The sequence below is a fragment of the Chionomys nivalis genome, chromosome 4 (assembly GCF_950005125.1).
Source record: "Chionomys nivalis chromosome 4, mChiNiv1.1, whole genome shotgun sequence".
Taxonomy (NCBI): Eukaryota; Metazoa; Chordata; class Mammalia; order Rodentia; family Cricetidae; genus Chionomys; species Chionomys nivalis.
The window spans coordinates 104,917,648-104,939,017 of record NC_080089.1 but is presented as its reverse complement, the minus strand read 5'-3'; the positions used below and the strand labels follow the sequence as shown (position 1 = coordinate 104,939,017).

Genomic DNA, 21,370 nt, shown 5'->3' with positions numbered 1-21,370 from the left:
TTTAGCATTTTTAAAAATTTATTTATTATGTATACAATATTCTGTCTGTGTATGTCTGCAGGCCAGAAGAGGGCACCAGACCTCATTACAGATGGTTGTGAGCCACCATGTATTGCTGGGAATTAAACTCAGGACCTTTGGAAGAGCAGGCAATGCTCTTAACCACTGAGCCATCTCTCCAGCCCCCTCCTTTAGCATTTTTGAAGTGACTTTGTTGTTACTTTGTTTTGAGGCAGTCTCACTGTAGCCCTGGCTGACCTGGTGGGATTCACTGTATGGACCTAGTGGGACTCAAATTTAGAGATTCATCTTTCTTTATATCGCTGAGATTAAAGGTGTACATTGTTGCGTTTTGTTGCGTTGATTTTTTTTTTTTTTTTTTTTTGACAGGGTTTCTCTGTAGTTTTTGGAGCCTGTCCAGGTACTTGCTCTGTAGACCAGGCTGGCCTCAAACTCACAGAGATCTGTCTGCCTCTGCCTCCCAAGTGCTGATAAAGGTGTGTGCTACCACCATCCAGCTGTTGTTGCCTTGAGTTTTTAATTTTTGAATTCTAAAGTGCATGATTAGGTTTTTAATTACTAAAGTACAGAATTTTCCCCTTTATGCTAAGACTGCCTTCAGTGACTTTTAAATTTTATTTTATTTTCTATATTATTTTAATGTTAACCTGGGTGTAAATCTAGTGTGGCCGACAACAGCTAGAGGTCTTTTAGAACTTTAAGAAGGCTGTCAGGTGTTGGTACTTTAATCCTGGCATTCCAGAAACAGGCAAGGCAGATCTGAGTTCAAGGCCAGTCTGGTCTATAGTATAAATTCCAGGATAGCAAGGCTACACAGAGAAACCCTGTCTCGAAGCATCCTCTCCCCCAAAAAACCCCACAAAACCACATAACAAAACAGAAAGAACTTTAAAGAGGGAAGCAGTTGGATGTTCACGTTAGTCAGACTTGTGTTGCTGTGACAAATGCTTGAAAACAGTGAAAAGGAGTTGACTCCCACCTTTAGAAGTCTCCGTCCGTGTTCCCTTGGATAGGAGGCTGGAAAATTACTGTAGGGAAAGAGCAACAGCAGAGTACTGTAGAAGACCAGGAATGTGACCTATCCATTCAGAGCATACCCTCTATAAACAGGCCTGCCTCCTTGTTTGTACTGCCTCCCAGTCATACCATCTGAGCCCTCCTGATGTAATCATTTCCTTATACCCATCAGCTGACAACCAGACATCTGACACAGTGAGCCTTTGGGGCATGTTTTAGGTTCAAGCCATAACAGTGTGTGGATCTTGCTTGGTATAGAAGTACCTACACTGAACACTTCTGTAGGTCTGTGCTATTGTTGGCTCCTAATAAGCTACACAGCATCTTCTACTGAGGAAGACATACCAGTTTGAGAGTTGGCAGGACTTGACCTGGGAATCTTTGCCTTCTACAGTTTACTAGAAGCTGTGCTGTTGGGTACTTTTCTAGGCTAGCCTGACTTTGAGGCCAGATGGCCTCCTTTTTTTTGGCATTGGCCTGACCACCATTTCAATATCTAGTCATAGTGAGAGTTTTGTAAAACAGGGTTCCCCAGAGTCTTTAAGACTGTTTTTGGCTGTTTTGTTCTGCCTTTTGTAAGTATGAACCTAATATAGAAAAGTTAGTGCTTATTCAAAAATTGCAGCCGTGATAAGACTGAAGCAAGTGAAAGAGCCGGTTAAATCAAACTGTTTGTGGGTGGGGAGGAATTCTAGCAGGAAATTCCCTGGGCAAAGACAGTGGATGCTAGTTTTATTTGGTTGGTTTATAAACAAGATGTGTTGATCTGGCTGTTTCTGGAATGAAAAAAAATGTTTATGATTGTCACACTTTAAGAATGTTCAAAAACGAAGGTAGCTCAAGCAGTTGTCACAGCTTTAAGCATTCATGGTTGAAGTATTTGTTTAAACAGTTGGTACTGTGGCATCTTAGAGCAGGTGTCCTTTTAGTAAATTCATAAGCTAGTAAGTTATTACTATTAGATATACTGTACTAGAAAAGAAAAACATTCTGCACTGTACATAATTGTCTGTGTTCTGCTGCTATTTGATTAACAGTCCCATAGGTTTTACACCAGTATCACCACAAACATTCAAATAGTGCCTTGTATTGTGGTTAGGCTTTAGGAAATTTTCAGCTTCACTATAATTTTATATCGCCACCATCATAGACGTGCTCTAGAACATTGTTATGTGGCTTGTGATTACCTAGTTAAATGGGTTACCACTTATGTTTTGTGATTTGGCAATGCATATAAAATTTTAATTGAATAGTGTATGAAATTTAGTAAGACTGCTCAGTAATTGAAGCCTCGTACCTGTCCTACAGGGTAAGTAGTCAGCAAATGTGTGCTGAAGTGTTAATTGTTGTGTTGTCTTAAGATAATTGTAGTTTGCTTTAATTGGATTCTTATGTCACATGAGTTTGAAGGTTCATTCCCACTTACGTATACAAGTCTGGCCACCCACCTCTCACCTCCACTACACCTCCTGCTCTGCCTGCTTCAGCCAAATGGGCGATTAGACTTAGCTAGACAAATGTTCTACCACTGAGTTATATTCTCAGTCTTTTACATTTTATTTATTAATAATCCTGAAGTTGAGTCTTACTAAGTTGCCCGGGCAGGCCTTGACCTTGTATTCCACCTGTCTCAGCTTCTTGAGTAACTAGGACTATAGGCCTGGCTCTAAAACAAAACAACAACAAAATATTTATTCTAGAGATAGGATCTCATTCTATAGCTGAGGCTAGGCTTCAATTCTTAGTAGGTCCCCTGCTTTAACCTCTTAAATGTTGGGATTGCAGGTATGGCTATAATCCCAAATGTTAATCCTACAAAAAACAAATCTTAATTGTTAAAAAAGGAGGAGGAGGAAGAAAGAAGAAAGAAGAAGCCAGGCATAGTTGTACATGCTGTGGGGGCAGGAGAATCAGGAGTTCAAGGCCAGCACCCACTAGATAGTGAGTTTAAGGTCAGCCTGGACATGATACCGTGGCTCCCAAGCAACAAAGCAGGAAAGAAAGAACAAAAATACATGCCATAAAATTCACCATGTGAACAGTTTTTAAGTGTTGCCAGTTAGTAGTGAGTAATATTTAACCAGAGCATATGGAGTTTCATGGAGTGTTCAGTAAGCCTCTCACACAGGGTGTTAAAGATCAGCTTGGATTACAGACCATGGTCTAGTAAAGCATATCTGTTTAGTTTTGGACTTCGAACAGTATTTTTCTCCCTTTAAGACACGTTTGTACCTGTGTGTATTTATATACAGGTTGGGGTGTTTGCTTCCTTTCTATGATATTGGAAAGAAAACAAGCCACCATCAGCAGAAACCACTGCCCACTGTAGGTTTCTTTGGTACCTGCGATAGTGAGGATTTATAAGAAATTCTCTAAGTGACGGGAGCTTTTAAAGCAGCTTTCCCTGTTGATAGACAAGATAGATGTGGTACTTACTGCTTAGAGGTAGCAATTTTCTCTCCCACATATTTTACCTTTTAGTTTCTGTTTATATGACCATGGCTGCTTCTGATTGATTGAATCTGGATGTTCCTATTGCTTGTAATCTTCTCTTATCACAATCACTCCAGCTCCCCATGGCAAAGAAACCCCATCAGCTTCCTGAGCCAAGAGTAGTTCTAAGGTGAGACTAAAGTCTAAAAGTGACCTCCTTTATCTAATGTCACAGCGTACTGAAGGCCTTCCTAAAATGGGAGCTGAGAATCCGCCTGTCTTTTACATGGGGAGTCCAAATAAATAATTTCACACTATTGCTTTGTATTGTATTCAGATACCGCTAGTTCTTTAGGCTGAACTGCTTTAAACTAGTTAACTTTTCAGAGGTTTTTGTGTTAATGTTGAACTCACAGTACTGAATTTTACCTTCTGAGTATGTGGACCAAAAAAAAAAAAAGCCTTATGTTTTCAAGACAGGATCTCTCTCTCTGTGTATCTGCTCTGGCTGTCCTGGAACTCACTTTGTAGACCAGACTGGCTTTGAACTCACAGAGATCCACCTGCCTCTGCCTCTGCTGGAATTAAAGGCACTGGGATTCATTCTTTTAAATGTGTTCTAAAAAGAAAATCTCATTTTAATTACAAGAGTGATAGTAACAGTCTGACAGCTTAAGTACTGTTTTAAGGTAGCATACCTGTTGAGCTCCTGGGAGTTGACAGAATTGGCTGCCTTTGCCACATTTCATTTGGTTAATAATGAGTTGAATCTCACAACTTTATTTCTAGAAAGTAAAAACTAATAACTGTTCTTTTAAGAGTCTTTAGATTAAAGTAGATAGAAGTTTTATTGACAGTTTGGATTATTGTGAGTGGAATATGCCATATGTGAATTTACTTAGTGAACTTACTTGAGTGGGAAGCATCCCCACTGGGCTTCTGTAAGCACAGGACATTCATTACACATGGGGAGGCAGCAGAGTAGCTAGAGAGCCTTTTTTTCAGGGCCTGGATTCTGTTGGCATAAGGCTTCCTACTTCTCAGGCCTTTAAAGCTATCTGGACAGAGTTAGAGTAGGGTCATGAGGTCTTGGTGCCTCACTGGCTGGCATCTACCTCTCCCTCCCATCAGGTGACATGCTTCAGTCCCATCTAAATAGGGCTCTGTATCAGTGATAGGAAGCATCAGAAGGACCCTTTCCTCCGCTTCTCTCAGCTGACTGGTGTCCTTGCTAACTACTGTATAGTGATGTTATTCCCCATGTCCTTAACAACTGATGTATAATATCTACTTTCAAGGTAATTTTTTGATATTTTGGGTTATCTTGTAGAAACTTCTGAAAATCACTTCTGCCCATTTGAGACTCTCCCATCTTTAGATTAAAGGTGTCTGATAGGTTACTCTAGATTGTTTTTTCATCATTTTGAGACTCACTTCCCAAGAGCTTGGAGGAGGTCTCCTCTAAACATAGTCTTCTACCTCAAGTGGAATTGTTGCCTCATTGTGCTGTTAGATGCTGGATGTATGCCAGGCCCAGCAGTGGGGTGGGATGGGTATCTTGATTGTTAGGGCTTTTCCCAGTTACTGCAGCTCTTAGGCCATTGTGAGCAGCTTGTGTGGCTGCTCACACACTGCTGTCACAGAAGGCTTTGTCTTCTCCAGGTTCTGTAGGGACCAACACTTTTGTAGCTCAATCTGGCCTTGTGAGTAGTGGAATTCAGGTGTCTACCACCCACCCAAACCTCCAACACTTTTTCTTTCTTTCTTTAGCATTTTGAGTGCAAAGTTTCCCTGTTGTAACCTTGCTGGCCTTGCGTTTGCAAGTTGTACAAGCTGGCCTCAGATTTGAAATTCTCATGTCTCAGCTTCTTCAGTGCTGGGATTTTAGGCCTTTGCCACCCATATCTGGCTTTTCCAGTTCTTCTAATACCTTTAAAGTTTCTCTGGTCTCCGGGTGGGGAGTGTCGAAGGCTGCTGCCATGCAAACTTGTCTTTTCCCCTGTGTACCATGGCTGGTTGACCTGTCTTCAGAGAGCCAGGGCCTTTTGTCAAGGTTCTGAGAGGACCCATTATTTTTTTATTTATATAGTTGTGTGTGTGTTATGTTTTTTTTTTTTTTTGAGCTCTACATTTTGCTCTGCTCCTTGCCCTGCATGTCCCCTCCCCTTCAACCCTCTCCTAAGGTCCCCATGCTCCCAATTTACTCAAGAGATCTTGTCTTTTTCTACTTCCCATGTAGATTAGATCCATATATATCTCTTAGGGTCCTCATTGTTATCTAGGCTTTCTGGGATTGTGATTTGTGGGCTGGTTTTCTTTGCTTTATGTTTAAAAACCACCTATGAGTGAGTACATGTGATAATTGTCTTTCTGGATCTGGGTTACCTCACTCAAAATGATGTTTTCTAGCTCCATCCATTTTCCTGCAAATTTCAAGATGACGTTATTTTTTTCTGCTGTGTAGTTCTCCATTGTGCAAATTTTCCTTATCCATCCTTTGGTCGAGGGACATTTAGGTTGTTTCCAGGTTCTGGCTATGACAAACAAGGCTGCTATGAACGTAGTTGAGCACATGTCCTTGTGGCACGGTTGAGCATCCTTTGGATAGATACCCAAAAGTTGTATTGCTGGGTTTTGAGGAAGGTTGTTTCCTAATTTTCTGAGAAATTGCCACACTGACATCCAAAAGGGCTGTACCAACTTGTACTCCCACCAGCAATGCAGGAGTGTTCCCTTTACCCCACAACCTCTCCAGCATAAGTTGTCATCAGTGTTTTTGATCTTGGCCATTCTTACAGGTGTAAGATGGAATCTCAGAGTTGTTTTGATTTGCATTTCTCTGATGACTAAGGATGTTGAACATTTCCTTCAGCCATTTTAGATTCCTCTGTCGAGAGTTCTCTGTTTAGGTCTATACTCCATTATTTTATTGGATTATTTGTTCTTTTGATGACCAATTTCTTGAGTTCTTTATATATTTTGGAGATCAGACCTCTGTCTAATATGGGGTTGGTGAAGATCTTTTCCCATTCTGTAGGCTGTCATTTTGTCTTGTTGGCCGTGTTCTTTGCTTTACAGTTTTAGGAGGTTCCATTTATTAATTGTTCCTCTCAGTGTCTGTGCTGCTGGGGTTCTATGTAGGAAGTGGTCTCCTGTGCCAGTGTGTTCAAGTATACTTACCACTTTCTCTTCTATGAGATTCAGTGTAGCTGACTTTATGTTGAGGTCTTTGATCCATTTGGACTTGAGTTTTCTACATGGTGATAGATAATGAATCTGTTTCATTCTTCTACATGTTGATATCCAGTTGTTATGCCAGCACCATTTGTTAAATATGCTTTCTTTTTTCCATTTGATATTTTTTGCTTCTTTGTCAAACATCACGTGTTCAAAAGTGTGTGAATTAATATCCAAGTCTTCAGTTTGGTTCCATTGGTGAGAGGACCCATTTTTATGAAGTTGGATTTCACTAGCATAGGTACATAGAGCTCAAATTTCTTTGTGTACACTGTGCTGCGTCCCTGTTTCCACCATTCATTTCTTAGTGGCAGAACTTTGATAGCTTCTGGCATCCAGACAGAGACAGCGGTGAGCTCCTTTGAGACACTCTTTCAGGTAGCCTTGAGTATGGTGTCATGGAAGGTATAAATATATATGCGGTGTTAACAGGGGTGCCTTGCCAGGAACACTGCACCCTTTCTCCTAACAGATTATAGCCACCAGGCTCTGTATGACAGTGCTTGATGTTTACTGATCTTGGGTTTTGCTTCCCTGAAGGAAGGGATAGGATCTCTGTAGTGACCAAGAGAACATTTGAGGCTTGTATAAATTTTTTTCCCTATGGCTAGTAAGATAGTTTAATGGGTAAAAGTATTTGGTGTCAGTCTGTTTAATCTTGAACCCTGGGACCCATGTGGTAGAAGGAGACTCCAAAATGTTGTCTTCTGACTTCCATATACATGCTGTGGCACACACATCCTTTCTCCGCAATAAAGAAATACTTAAAAAAAAAATTGCTGGACGCTGGTGGCACACATCTTTAATCTTGGCATTTGGGAGGCAGAGGCAGACAGATCCTATGCATTTGAGGCCAGCCTGGTCTACAAAGTGAGTTCAAGTTATACAGAAAACTCTGTCTCAGAAAAAAAAAATGTGTGCACACACACATTTAAAAATTATTCCAGGGAAACAACCTAATATAGATATGTAGCTATAATCTACAAGGTTTCTTGTGCAAGCAGGCATGACCTTTGCTTATAGAAAACCAGCATTAGAGAGACATACAGGCTACTTTTTTCCAAGTTGCAGAACCTATTTTTTCTCCCTAGAGTATGGAAAACCAGCCCATAGTAGTTGGAGTTGTGCCCTGGACATTGCCTGACTGCTAAATGCAGAGCACTTCGTCATGTCTGTGAGACACACACCCCGTGTTGTCATGTGACCACAGGTAGTAAATTGAGCTTATGCTTTTAGTGGGGAAGGGTGTGACTTGTAATTAGTGCTATTTTCAAATACACTAAGAGTTTAAAATTAAGAATCAGATTAGGAAAGTAAAAGATGAACTGGACTTAATAGATGGGAAAGTAGATGAGCTGAATTAAAGAAAAAAGTAGGAAAAATAAAAATAAGAAGTCCTCATCCCTCCCCGTTTATCCACTAGGTGCACGCCCAGTTTCCCTTTGGTGCTTCCAGGGTTGAGACAGGCTTTGCCCATGCTAGACAGGAACTTTACTCCTGAGTCACACCCCAGCCCAGCAACTGGGGCAGGGTTAGGACAGGCAAGTGGGAAACAGAGGAGGAAAGTAGACAGAGATATAGGATGATGAATAGGGTGTAAAAAATTGGCCAGAAGATCCAGATGTTCAGATTTGGGTTTTAGTTATTACCATTTCAAAATTTTCCCAATACTCACATGAAAATGGGAGATTAAAGTCCAAAGGAATTAAACAAAACTGGCCTCCAACTCCTGTATGTTCAAGATAACACTATAGTCCTCCTAGCTCCCCTTCTCAGTGCTAGGATAGGCCTGTGTCACTATGCCCAGCCTACGTTTTTTAATTAAGTAATTAAATCCCCACCCCACCCTGTGTTCACGTATGCGTGCATGCATGCAGGCACACAACAGGGCAACTGTGGGAATCAGTTCTCTCCTACCATAGAGGATCTGGGGATTGATCTTAGGTTATTAGGCTTGCTGGCATAGATCTTTACTCCTTGAGGTATTTCTTGCTGGCCCTTGCTTAGTTCTTTGAGAGAGTCTTGCTGCATAGCCCTGGCTGATCTGCTGGGCTCAAACTGGTGGCTGTTCTCCTTCTCCTTATGCCTCCCTTGGGAGTCAACTGAAGATTTCGTTTGTGTTATGCCAGGAATCAGCAGGTAACAGACTAATGTCACACACACCTGAGTGTCTAACATCGAGATTTGTCAGCACCACATACTCTTCCCTATTTTTATGATTTTGGTAACTTGTAGCTCTTACAGAGGAGCTAGGTTCATTTCTTAGCCCTGACATGGAAGCTCACAGTTATCCATAAGTCCAGCTCCAGGGATCTGAAGTCCTCTTTTGACCTTCAAGGACACGGGTATGCATGTGGTACACATACTTGTAGGCAAGTCACTCATAAATCAGCTGGGTGTGCGTCCTGGGCTAACCAGGGCTACATAGAGAAATCCTGTCTCAAAAAAACAAACAAACAAAATAAAACAAAATGAATAAAGTTAAAAATAAAAATTAAGAAGAGTTGAGTGTGGTGGTCCAGGCCTGTAGTTCTAGCCTTGCTGGGCTGGAGTGTGGCTTCGCATTAAATTACCTGCCAGCTATGTGCAAAGTCTGTGCTCAACCTTTGGAAACAAAAGGAGGATAAAAGTCCCAAGCCCAGAGTTCCTGACTGTTAGAGTTCCGTTGCCCTTTTCCAAATTAGGAAAAAGAGAATACACAACACAAAAAGAAAACTCAAGGAACTACCGCTTCTGTGATCCTTTATCTGAGTTCCTTAGTTTTTGCCCTTTGTTCACTTTTTATATTCATTTATATCATATGTAGCATATAGGGTTCTTAATTGTATTTTGTGGAAAATATTGGGGAAAACAGTATCTACTCCATTTCCCCAGAAATCCAATTTATTGTCTTTTAAAAAAAAAAGGTGAATGTGAGCCGGGGTGGGGATTTGGAGGGTGGGGGAAGGCACACACTTTTAATCCCGGCACTCAGGAGACAGAGGCAGGTGGAGCCCAACCTGGAGTACAGAGCTGTTCTAGGACAGCCAGGGCTGCCAGGGAAACCCTGTCTTAAAACAAACAAAAAGATTCATGTGTATGATGTTTGCCAGCATGTGTGTTTGTACCCTGTGTGCATGCCTTGTACATTGTGAAGGCCTGAAGAAGATGGCAGATTCCTGGAATAGAAGTTATGTATGAGCCGGGCGATGGTGGCGCACGCCTTTAATCCCAGCACTCGGGAGGCAGAGGCAGGCGGATCTCTGTGAGTTCGAGACCAGCCTGGTCTACAGAGCTAGTTCCAGGATAGGCTCCAAAGCCACAGAGAAACCCTGTCTCGAAAAACCAAAAAAAAAAAAAAAAAAGAAGTTATGTATGGTTGTGAGCTACCGTGTGGGTGCTGGGACCCAAACTCGGGACCTCTGCAAGAACAAGTGCTCTTAATGGAGGAACCATCTCTAGCCCCAGTTAATTGCCTTTAAGATGTTTTATACAGTCTAATGTCTTTTTTTTTTCCTTGTAGTTTTACTATATTCTTTGTTTGTTTGTTTGTTTGTTTTCAAGACAGGGTTCTCTGTGTAACTGTCCTGGCTGCCCTAGAACTAGCTCTTGTAGCCCAGGCTGGCCTTGAATTCACAGAGATCTGTCTGCCTCTGCCTCGTGAGTGCTGGGATTAAAAGTGGTGGAGTTTTTACTGTATTCTAAAGGTATCAAAAAGCCTGTCTTTTACATTGTATCTGTAATTTGGTAGTTTCTCGTGTGTATAGAGAACTGAGGAAGGAACTTAACTTTGGTTGTTTGCTTAGATAATTGCTTATTCTAGTGCCCTGGAAGTTGGTTTGTGAGTCTCCCCTTCCAGTCCATTGTCTTAACAGCCTTAAACATACTAGCTTTATGTTTGACTACTGGACATGACTCTTAACTTTGTTTCATTTGAGGGCAGGGATTGGACTCTATCTCTTTAATTTTAGTTAAAAGGTGTAATGAATAAGAAAATTAATAGCAGTGTTTAAAATAGCAGAAACCCCATTGGAATTAATTGCTTTGGATTTGCATTGTCTTTAGTGTTTCTCCTTTTCAGTGGCCTTGTTTTCTAAAGAAGTTTATTTACTTTGTTTGTATTACCTAGGTTAAAAAGTGCCACACACACATGCGCACACAGAAGCACGCATAGACCACCCCCTAGCATGGTGTTAACAGCAGGTTTTGCTCTTTGTCTTTAGTGGGAAATTGCTCATGTCTGTGATTACCTAAGAGCATCCACAGGTCCCATGAGGCATCATCTGTGTGACTGCTAGCTCAGAGGAAGTAAGTCTTAAACTCCCTGAAGCCTATAGGGCGAGAGGAAAACAGATTTTTAGTATGACTCTGCTAGAAACAGAGGGCAAGAAAGACCACAGCCACTTGATAAACAAGTCCTGTGTTAGTTCTTGGGATTTAGCATGCTGTGGTTTCATTATGTACAATCCGTTTAAATTAGTAGTGAGGTGTTTTACATCTTGTTTTTATACAAAATTTCAAAATAAGGGTTAGTTTACACTTAAGAAACCAATCATTTCCAGTGTAAAGCAGCTGCATGTTGTTGAGGAGCACAGTAATAAGAGACTTGTCCTTCAGGTAGAACTTCTTGGCAGAACACTTGGGAAGTGTGCAGTCTTGACAGGAGCAGCATTGCTGATGACTGAACCTGCTCTTCTTCTTCTTTTTTTTTTTCAGGCTGTGGGCGCTCTAGGATGGAGCAGGTGTGCAGGGGGTGAGGACCCAGCCTGGGACCACATCGCTTCCTTCCTTCCTTAGCGACTGTTGGCCTGAGCAAACACTAGCTTGGGACGAGGATGTCTGTGGGCATCTGGCTACTGCACCCCATCTGGGGAAGGACTTTTCTTCTCCTACTCTCTGTGGCTATGGCTCAGTCCCACTGGCCCAGTGAACCCTCAGAGGCCGTGAGGGACTGGAAGAACCAGCTTGAGGCATCGATGCACTCAGTGCTTTCAGGCTTCCATGAGACTGTCCCCACTGTGGTTGGCATTCCTGATGGCACGGCTGTTGTTGGGCGCTCATTTCGAGTGAGCATCCCCACAGATTTAATAGCCTCCAGTGGAGAGGTCATCAAGGTGAGACTACATGTAAAAACAAGAACGAGGAAGGGTTCCTGTCTTCCATTTTAGTTTTGATGTTTTTCCTTTTTTGTTGTATCTTATTTATTGAGATGAGGCTGACCTGAATGCTCACATGTATATATGACTACCACATATGTGCCTGGTTCTTCAGATGTTAGAAGCAGCTGTCAGATTCAGTGGCCACCATTCTCGCCTGGAACTATTACTCTTAATGAGTAAGCTTGGAAACCTGCCCAGAAGTACATTTTTCTTTTTAAAAATTTTATGTGTATGTTTTGTCTACATATATGTATGTGCACCATGTATGTGTCATGTGTGCCCACTGAAATCAGAAGAGGATGTTGGGTTCCCTGGAACTGGAGTTAGAGATGGTTATAAGCTGCCACGTGCATGCTAGTAACTGAACTTGGATCAGATGATCTGGAAGAAGCACAAGTGCGCTTAACTACTCTCCACCCCAGCCCAGCAGCCCTGTCATGGAGGCTCTTGGTTGAAACTTTTACAAATTCAGGAGTGTCCTTCTGATACACAGACCCAGGTTTCTAGGTTGACTGTTCCATGCCAGTCTTACCATGGAGAGGTAAATCTGTTTTTTTCTTTCCCTTTCATCTGGGTGGCCCCTGACTCCTTTACCCTCTTTGAGCTCTCTTTTCCCTCTGGACTCTTCTGTACTTCTGAAGGCTGTAGCTCATGTAGCACATGAATTCTATAGAACTCTTTGTACCCCAGCAAGCCAGATACTAATCTGTTAGGCAAGGAGTGGCAGTTTTTGCTTGCTTAGGTTTTGGTATGACCTGAATAAACCCTGCATTGGTTGGCTTTATTCCAATGGTTATTAGAATGTTTTACATGGATTAATTTTGACCAGAAGTATCTTGAAGTGAGCTAGATATTTGTAGTGTATGGCAGAGACATGTAACAAGCTTATTCACCAGGGGCATAAAGAGCTTTTACTGGGAAAACAGAATTTGATCTGAGCATATTTATCTGTAGAGAACAGACAACTTATTAGCTGGTGAGCCTATGGGAAAACAGATGAAGGGTGGGGGTGTGTAGTTCAGTGATAGAACATTTGCCTAGCATACATGAGACTCTGTTTTTGATTCCTTAGCGTTAAACAATAGCTTGAAAATTCAGCCCACTCTTAAGAACCAGGGCTGTATAGGTGGAGGATTTGGGAAGGTAAGGCTTGACTTTATTCTTGGAGCTGTGACTGCCTCACCTGTAAAACAAGCTTGAAAAAGTATTTACTTACTTGGAGATAGTCTTGTTGTTGGTTGTTTTTGCTCTTACTCTTTTGGCTCTTTTTGAGGGACCCACCACCCAGATACCAAATAAATCACACACGGATGCTTATTCTTAGTTATGAATGCCCTGCCTTAGCTTGGCTTGTTTCTTGCCAGCTTTTCTTAAATTATCCCATCTGTCTTTGGCCTTGGGGCTTTTATCTTTTTTTAATTCTTGTATACCTTTTCTTTCATACTCCATGTCTGGTTGTGTAGCTGGGTGGCTGGCCCCTGAAGTCATCCTCCTTTCTCCCAGATTTCTCCTCCTATTTATCCTGCCTGACAGCCCTCTCCACTTCTCTCTCCTGCCTCACTATTGGCTGTTCACCTCTTTATTAGACAATTACGTGTTTTAGTCAGGCACAGTAACATAGCTTCACAGAATTAAACAAATGCAACATAAACAAAAGTGATACACCTTAAAATAATATTCCCAACACAGTCTCACTGGCTTCTGAACTATGATCCTCCTGCCTCTGCCTACTGAATGGTGGGATTACAAGTGTGTACCACCAGCCTGACTGGAAGGTCTATGTTAAAGGAATTTCTTTTCTGATTATAATAATGCAAGGACTGAGAGACGGCTCAGCAGTTAGGAGCACTTGTTTTTATAGAGGACCCAGGTTAAATTCTTATTCTTAGCACCTACATGGTGGCTCGCAACTGCCTTCTGTAACTTCAGTTTCAGATCCCTGTTCTGACCTCTTAGAGCACAAGGTATGCATGTGGTACACAGACATACATGCTAGCAAAATTCTCATACACATGAAATAAAGTAAATCTAAAAACAAATTTTTAAGAGTTACATAGGCTTGCAAAGTATGTGGAAGAGAAAGAAAACTTTTTTGTGGTTTCTGCCATTTTCTCCTTTTATTAGAGATTGACATACTACGTATAAACATATTTTAGATAGACCCAAGATTTATTTATTTTTACATATGTGTCTGTGTGAGTGAATGCCAAGGGTGTGGGTGCAGGAGGAGGCTAGAAAGAGGATGTTGTGTCTGTAAGAACTGGAGTTAGAAGTGGTTGTGAGCCATTCAACATGGGTGCTGGGTGCTCAACTTGTGTTCTCTTGTAAGAGAATAAGTGTCCTTTTGTCTTTCTCCCTCTCTCTTTCCCCCTCTCTTTCCGTTCCTTCCTTCCTTTTTTTTTTTTTTTTTAAGTGGGTTTTAGAGATAAGATTTCTCTGTGTAGCTCTGGATCCTGTTTGAGAACTTGCTCTGTAGACCAGTATGGCCTTGAACTCACAGAGATCTGCCTGCCTCTGCCTCCTGAGTGCTGGGATTAAAGGCTTGCACCACCAATACCTGCTCTCCCATGATTTTTAATACTCATTGTGGATGTAACTTAGTGGCTATCTGATAATATTGTTGCCTATAAGGTTGTTTTTCTTTCCTTGTTTTGAAACAGGTCTTGCTATGTAGACCAGGCTAACCTCAACCTCAACAGAGACCTGTTTGCGTCTCTCTTCCGATTAAATTAGTGCATCACCATGCCTGACATAAGAAGCACTTTAGACCAAGTATGTTGGCTCATGTTTGTAATCCCAGTCCATGGGAGGTGGAGGCAGGGAGATTAAGAGTTCAAGGTCATCCTCATCCTCGGTTAACATAGTAAATATGAGGCCAGCTTGAATACCTGAGACTCTGTCTCAAACAAACAACAACAGTAGTATTTTAGATCTTATTGCCAGGATGCTTGTTTAGGATAACCTTCAAATAGTTTCTGACAATAGTACCTACTTTATCCAAGCCATCATTTGCTCATTACTTCTCAAGGTTCTTTATCTTGATCCTCTCAGTTGTTTTCATACTAAAGCTAGAGACATTTTATCATTTTGAATCTGCTCAAAACCACCCCCTATTACTGATAAGTATTTAGGATGAGACCCCTGTGATCTGTTTTGAGGTTTCCTTTCTTTCCCCTTTGCCTCTTTGTGTCTTACCCTAGCCTCGTCTACTTTCCTTCCATCTTTTTTAGTGCTGTCACTTCTTTTTTTTTTTTTTTAAATATTTATTTATTTATTTATTTATTTATTTATTTATTTATTTATTATGTATACAGTGTTCTGTCTGCTTGTGTGCCTACAGGCCAGAAGAGGGCACCAGACCCCATTACAGATGGTTGTGAGCCACCATGTGGTTGCTGGGAATTGAACTCAGGACCTTTGGAAGAGCAGACAATGCTCTTAACCTCTGAGCCATCTCTCCAGCCCAGTGCTGTCACTTCTTTCAGATTCAATTTGAATGTCTTCTGAACTACTAGAGCCTCTTTCTCCGTGGTGGAAGCAGTTTCCCACAAATACTATTACTTTCTTCTTAGACGTCTGTCCTGGTCACCAGGCATAGTACTTGCCTATGATCACAGCACTTTAGGAGGCTGAGACTGGTTTAAGGCCAGCCTGGGCTACAGAGCGAGACGTTGTCTATACCTTGTCCACTTCAAACCTGGTTTGAATTCTCAAAGCCTCTGTACAGTGGCACAAATGTTGGGTCTGAGCCATTCCAGGCCATGCTGTGGGCATAGTCGGAGCGCATCAGAGAGAGTCTCCAGCTGCTATGTGGGTAATCCTGCCTATCCGGCAACAACTCAGGCTTAGTACCTCCTCTTTAGGTTAATTGAGAAGGAGTCAGTGCCATGTGGTGGGGAGCATGCCTATAATCCCTATAATGTGAAGGAAGAGTTTGAGTTTGAGGTCAGCTTCAGCTGCAGAGTGGGCCCTGTCTGGAAAGGGTAGTAGGTAAGAAATACCTTGGTGTCACTTGAACGATGCGGCTGCCCCTGTAGAGCCCTTCAGCTATCTCCTGTTGGTACAGCCTGTGAGGGCGGCTTTTCATTCCCACTTTCCTTCAGGCTCCTTGCAGACAGTGTGAATTTTTCCTCAACCCAAGATGTCTGCAGGCTGGGAGCAGCCCTTGCCGAGATTGTGCTCTCAGCTGCTGGCATTGGCTACCTCATTGTTCCCCTGAGAACAATGGACACTCTTTTTTTTTTTTTTTTTGGCCAGGAAGAGGGGTTCATGAAAGGAGCTTTTGGGGGGGACATGCTTGAGAGCTTTGTGGCACGTGAGATGAACTGCAGTTTCTTCCTGCCTCGAGTGGGTGTTCCCTGGTTCTGAATGGACCCCTTGTGAGCATGGCATACCGGGAATGTGGGTTGGCAAAGAAAAGCATCCTTGGGAGTGGGCTGTCAAAATGGTATTTGTCCAGACTTATCAACTCAAATTCTTACTGAGAATACTGGCTTCTGTTTTATTATTTTTTTCTAAATGACAAGAGCTAGAACTGAAAGATAAAATGATGAAGTAAAAATAGACATCAGGGCTTAGGGTAGAAGGGCTGATTGTGGGAAATTTTGAGTGGCTGAAACTATGTTTAGTAGCTCTTTTGGGTAGATGATATTTTTGTTTGTTTTTGTTTTTGGAGACAAGGTTTCTGTGTAGTTTTGGAGCCTGTCCTGGAACTAGCCCTGTAGACTAGGCTGGCCTTGAACTCACAGAGATCCAACTGTCTCTGCCTCCTGAATGCTGGGATTAAAGACCTGTGCCATCACTGTCCAGCTAATTAATTTTTTTTAAAGGTCTGTTGATATGTATATGTTCATGCTTGAGTAAATGTGTTTGCCTCACACGTGAACATACCTGCAGAGGCCAGAAGAAGACCTAAACTTCCCTGAAACTAGAGTTACAGGCAGTTGTGAACCACCTGTACTCTTAACCACTGAACCATCTTTCCAACTCTAAATAATTTTTAGGGAAGAATAATTAACATCAGATAAAAATTTTATACCTCAAGTGAGAGGGTACTGGCTGGGCTAGAAGTGTGATGTTGTGGTCCTGGTCTCTGTGGAGAAAACAACTATAGTTTTAACAGTCATGTATCTAGAAGTGGGATGAGTGATTATCCTCTGGCAGTTGGGGTTCTGCTTTACTTGGCAGAGGAACAGCTTCATGCCTCTTCTTCCATCGTGGTTTATCACTTCTGTTGTCTGATCCTCTGGCCTCAAGCTAGACCTATGTATGTATATAGCTCTGCCTTCCATGTTTTTCATTTGCAGAAGGCCACAGGATAAATTTGGGTTATTATTATAGTTCATGGTACAGACAGGTCAGTTCTGAATGTGAGATGTCCCCAAGGCTCAGACTCCATCAGAGGCATTATTTTCTATCTCCCTGAGCAAAGAAAACAAAAGGTTATGACTACCTCATTTGGGAGTGGTTCAGGGAGTTTTCTCTGACTCCTTGCAGGTTGACTTGGCTCAGTGGCTTGATTAAGGGGAGGGAACTGAAGGTAAGGACCAATGATTACCAGGTCTTAGGAAAGATTGTAGGGACCTTGCTTGAGCAGGTGGTGGTATAGGCTTTGATAGAGACCAGGAAAAAAAAAAACCCACGTGGCATGTCTGTAAGGGAAACACGGAAATGCCCAGATTATACCCCAGGGCTTGATGTATACAGAAATACTGTTGGAAGATGCTACCTTAAGACCCAAAGGAGCCACCCCAAGGTTCGTTAATATGAAAGAATTGACACCAAGATTTTTTTGCAAGACTCTTTGCAAACTACTACCAGCAGTGAAAATGCCAGTTCATGTCTGGGTCTGCCTCCCTGCTGCTCCTGTATGGTTTGCCCTGAATGATAGCACTCATGCGTTTTTTGGGTTCAGAAGCTCATTAAAATTAATTAAGCCCTAGCAAGAGGCTAATTCTTCAGTTTTTGTCCTTTTTGCTATATTTGACTGGCTTGCTCAGACTGTGAATAAAACCTTTTTGCTGAAGAATAAGTAATGGACACTCCTACTCAATTGCTCTTTCTCCATGTCTTGAAGGGTATAGGTTGAGAGTAAGAGTCTTTGGTTATGTTTCTTGACATTTAGTGCGTATTGATACTTCTCTGCTCCATCCTCTTGTCCATCTGTCCTCAAATCCTCAGTCTTCTGAGTTCTGTTTTATGTGTAAGGAGGCATAGATAAAGAATCTTACAGTGTAGACTAAAGGGGATCACCTCCACCTCCCCCAACACATACACAGAAAATGTTTCTGAGCGTAACAGCCCTGGCTGTCCTGGAGCTCACTATGCAGACCAGGCTGGCCTCAAACTCACAGAGATCCGCCTTGCTCTACCTCCTGAGTGCTGGGATTAAAGACATGCACCACCACGCCTGGCTAAGGATCAGAATATTAAATCTGGCATTTCTGGGGGTAAAGAGATGGCTCAGCAGTTAAAAGCATTTGCTACCTTGGCAGAGAATCTGGTTTAGTTCCCAGCACTTACATGGTGATTCACAACCATCTATAACTGCAGAGAATCCAATACCCTCTTCTGACCTCCTGAGACACCACATGCATGTGGTGCACATGCAAACACACAGGCAAACTACTCAAACACATAAAGTAAAATGGTAAATCTAGCTGGGTGGTGGTGGTTCATGCCTTTTAGTCCCAGCACTCAGGAGGTAGAGACCGGATGGATTTCCGAGTTTAGGCCAGCTCAGTCCACAGACCAAGTTTCAAGATAGCCAAAGCTACATAGAGAAACACTATATTGAAAAACCAAAATAAGCAAATATAAAAGAAATTTTTTTGAAACTCATTTCCCTAATTACGGTAACTCCTTGTGGACATTCCTGGTAGTATTTGAAACTCTGTGGGGCTATCTATGTTTTGTGGTTTTGAATCTCTTCTCTTTTTTTTCTTCCTTGTTTTGCACATATGTGGGAGATTTTCATGCTTGTATATCTGTGCACCAAGTATTTGAAGTCCCTGTGTAGGCCAGAAGAGGGTGTGTTGGATCCTGTAGAAGAGGAATTATAAAGATGGTTGTGAGCCTCTGCTTGCATGCTGGAAATTGAATACTAGTCCTCTGGAATAGCAGCTAGTGCTCTTAATTGCTGAGTCATCTCCCTAGGCCCTTAATTGTCCCTGTTTTGGGGTAACTTTCTGGTTTTCATCCATGCTGGGCTCTACTTTCATCTAAAATATGTGGTATCCAACTGTTGCTGAACTGAAAAGCTTTATGTAGGGAGCTGAGATGGCTCAGAGGTTAAGAGCACTGCTGCTGTTCTAGAGGTCCTGAGTTCAGTTCCCAGCAACCACATGGTGGCTCACAACCACCTGTAATGCGATCTGGTGCCCTCTTCTGGCCTGTAGGCACACAAGCAGACAGAACACTGTATACATAATAAATAAATAAACAAATCTTTAAAAAACAAACAAAAAAGCTTTATGTACTTTAAGGTGGACTGTAGCCTAGAGAAATTGGGCTTCCTTCTGTACTTCCTGCCATCTGCAGATGCGCCCACCACCTGCCGAGAACCCTTTCCAAGATGGCCGCGGCAAGAGCAGCAGGCCTTGCTTTCACAGTTCCAGGACAGCGTCGATGTTTGTCGTGGAGGGCCAAGTGACTGGAAATTCAAAGAATTCCGTGGCGGGAACCAGCTTGTCACCCCCAAAAACATTATTGCTGCTGTGGAACACTTAACATAGCTCTGATTCCTGCCTCTTGTGGCGTGGTGGCCTTTATTTAGTCTTATTGCACAGCTAGTCCAGAGTTTTATTTCCTGTGGTGCTGGGGATAGAACTCATGGTCTCATGTTTACTAGGTAAATTCTTTGTCCCTGAACTACATCCCCTAGTACCATTCTGAGTAAACCCGGAACTCTACAGATAGCCAAAATTTCATGTATAAATGTTTATTTATTCATTTATTTATTTGAAAATTTTATAAAGTACTGTATTTACATTATTCACCCAAGCTTTCCCCTTCCAACCCCTTATATATACTCCCACTCCTCAAATTCATGACTTCCTTAATTATTATTATAATATACATACATGTATATATAAATGCAATCTGCTGAATTCATTTAGTGAAGTTCATACACGTGTTTAGTGCTGCCACTGGGTATTGGATAAACTGTCAGGGTTTGTTCCTGGAGAAAACTGATTTTCCCCTCTTAGCAGCCATTGCTTATAGCTCTTCATCTAGAGTTGGGGCCTTGTGATTTCTCTGTTGGAATATTAGCTAATGTTGCCATTGTGAAGGTCTTGTTTAGGTAACCATATTATTCAGATTTTATGTGTGTAGCTCCCTGTTGTATATAGACACCATTTGGCAGCAGGTATCACAGTCCTCTTCTTTTTAGACTCTTTCCTACCCTTCCTCCACGACATTACCTGCGCCTTAGGTATAGGGGTTGTGGCTATAGATGTTTCAGTTGGGGACTGGCCCTATTGTCAGTGTTCTCTGCATTCTGACCAGTTGTGGGTCTCTGCCATGGTCTCTGACTGCTGCAGAAAGAAGTTTTCTGTAATAAGAAATGAGAACCCATCTGTGGGCATGAGGCTAGATATTTAGAATGCACTTGGGAACTGCACCTGTTTAGGAAGATGGCAGTAATGGGTTCTCATCTAGGCTTCATGATTTTACCCCATGGGCAGTTGGCTAGGTTTCCTTCTATTGAGAGGGCCTTAAGTCCAATTTGATGGCTGTTAGTAACCCCCAAGTTCTACTACTGTTCCTTTGGATAGCTCTTGCCATGCTGGTTATTTTTGTGGGTTACAGCTAGGTGGGACTTAATTGTTTTTTTCCCTTGACAACTTGCACAGCACCTTTGGCTACTGTGTGAGCTAGTCTGTAGGAAGGGCTCAGTTCTAGCTCAGGTCCTTCAAGTCCTGTGGAGGACACCAGTTTGCGTGTTTGTCTTTAGTTGTTTTGTTTTGTTTTTGAGACAGTGTCTTACTAGGTAGTGTTGGCTAGCCTAGAACAAGCTTTGTAGACCAGGCTGGCCGCCTTGAACTCATAGAGAGGTGTGCACCATGACACCTGGCTAGGATACCAGTTTTAAAAGGTGAATGTTAGTCTTGGGTTCTCACCTAGAGCAAGCTTCCCTCCCCACTCTTAACATCACTTGCTCTGACAAATGAGTCTTGGCCGGCTGGAGAGTCTGAAGAGTCTCTGTCTGGCTGCCTCTGATTCCCTGGCTTTCCCTTGCCTGCAGTGTTTCTGCACCCTTTAAATACTTTCAAGTGTGAATAAGGATCAAGGCCTCACTCACTACACTGGGTCCAAAGCCAACTGGGAAGGAGGCCTGGGAAGTGGGGCCTTGGTTTGGTGCTTGTTTGCTGGGTCTCCTCACAGTCCATAGGAGCAGGTGGGAAGCCAGCACTGGTAGAGCCCCGCATGGATCTGGTTCTATAATTACGCTAGGGTAGAATCCTTTCCCTCATCTTACATATTACAGATTCAGGTTGGATGATGCCTCACCTTGACAGGAA

At 42.3% G+C, this 21,370-nt stretch overlaps 1 protein-coding gene across 7 annotated transcripts in view; it reads left to right on the top strand.

The window, feature by feature from the left end:
* Window positions 1-21,370, top strand: part of Dag1 (dystroglycan 1) — a 65,806-nt gene that overhangs the window by 35,375 nt on the left and 9,061 nt on the right. For 5 of the 7 annotated variants that reach the window (XM_057767329.1, XM_057767325.1, XM_057767324.1 and 2 more), the window contains one exon: window positions 11,404-11,801. In XM_057767329.1, the coding sequence (XP_057623312.1) occupies window positions 11,523-11,801 (279 nt within the window). In that variant the 5' untranslated portion in view covers window positions 11,404-11,522. Of the gene's footprint in view, window positions 1-3,642; window positions 3,662-10,930; window positions 10,996-11,403; window positions 11,802-21,370 lie in introns of those variants that run through there. The other 2 variants (XM_057767330.1, XM_057767327.1) reach the window with 2 other exon arrangements.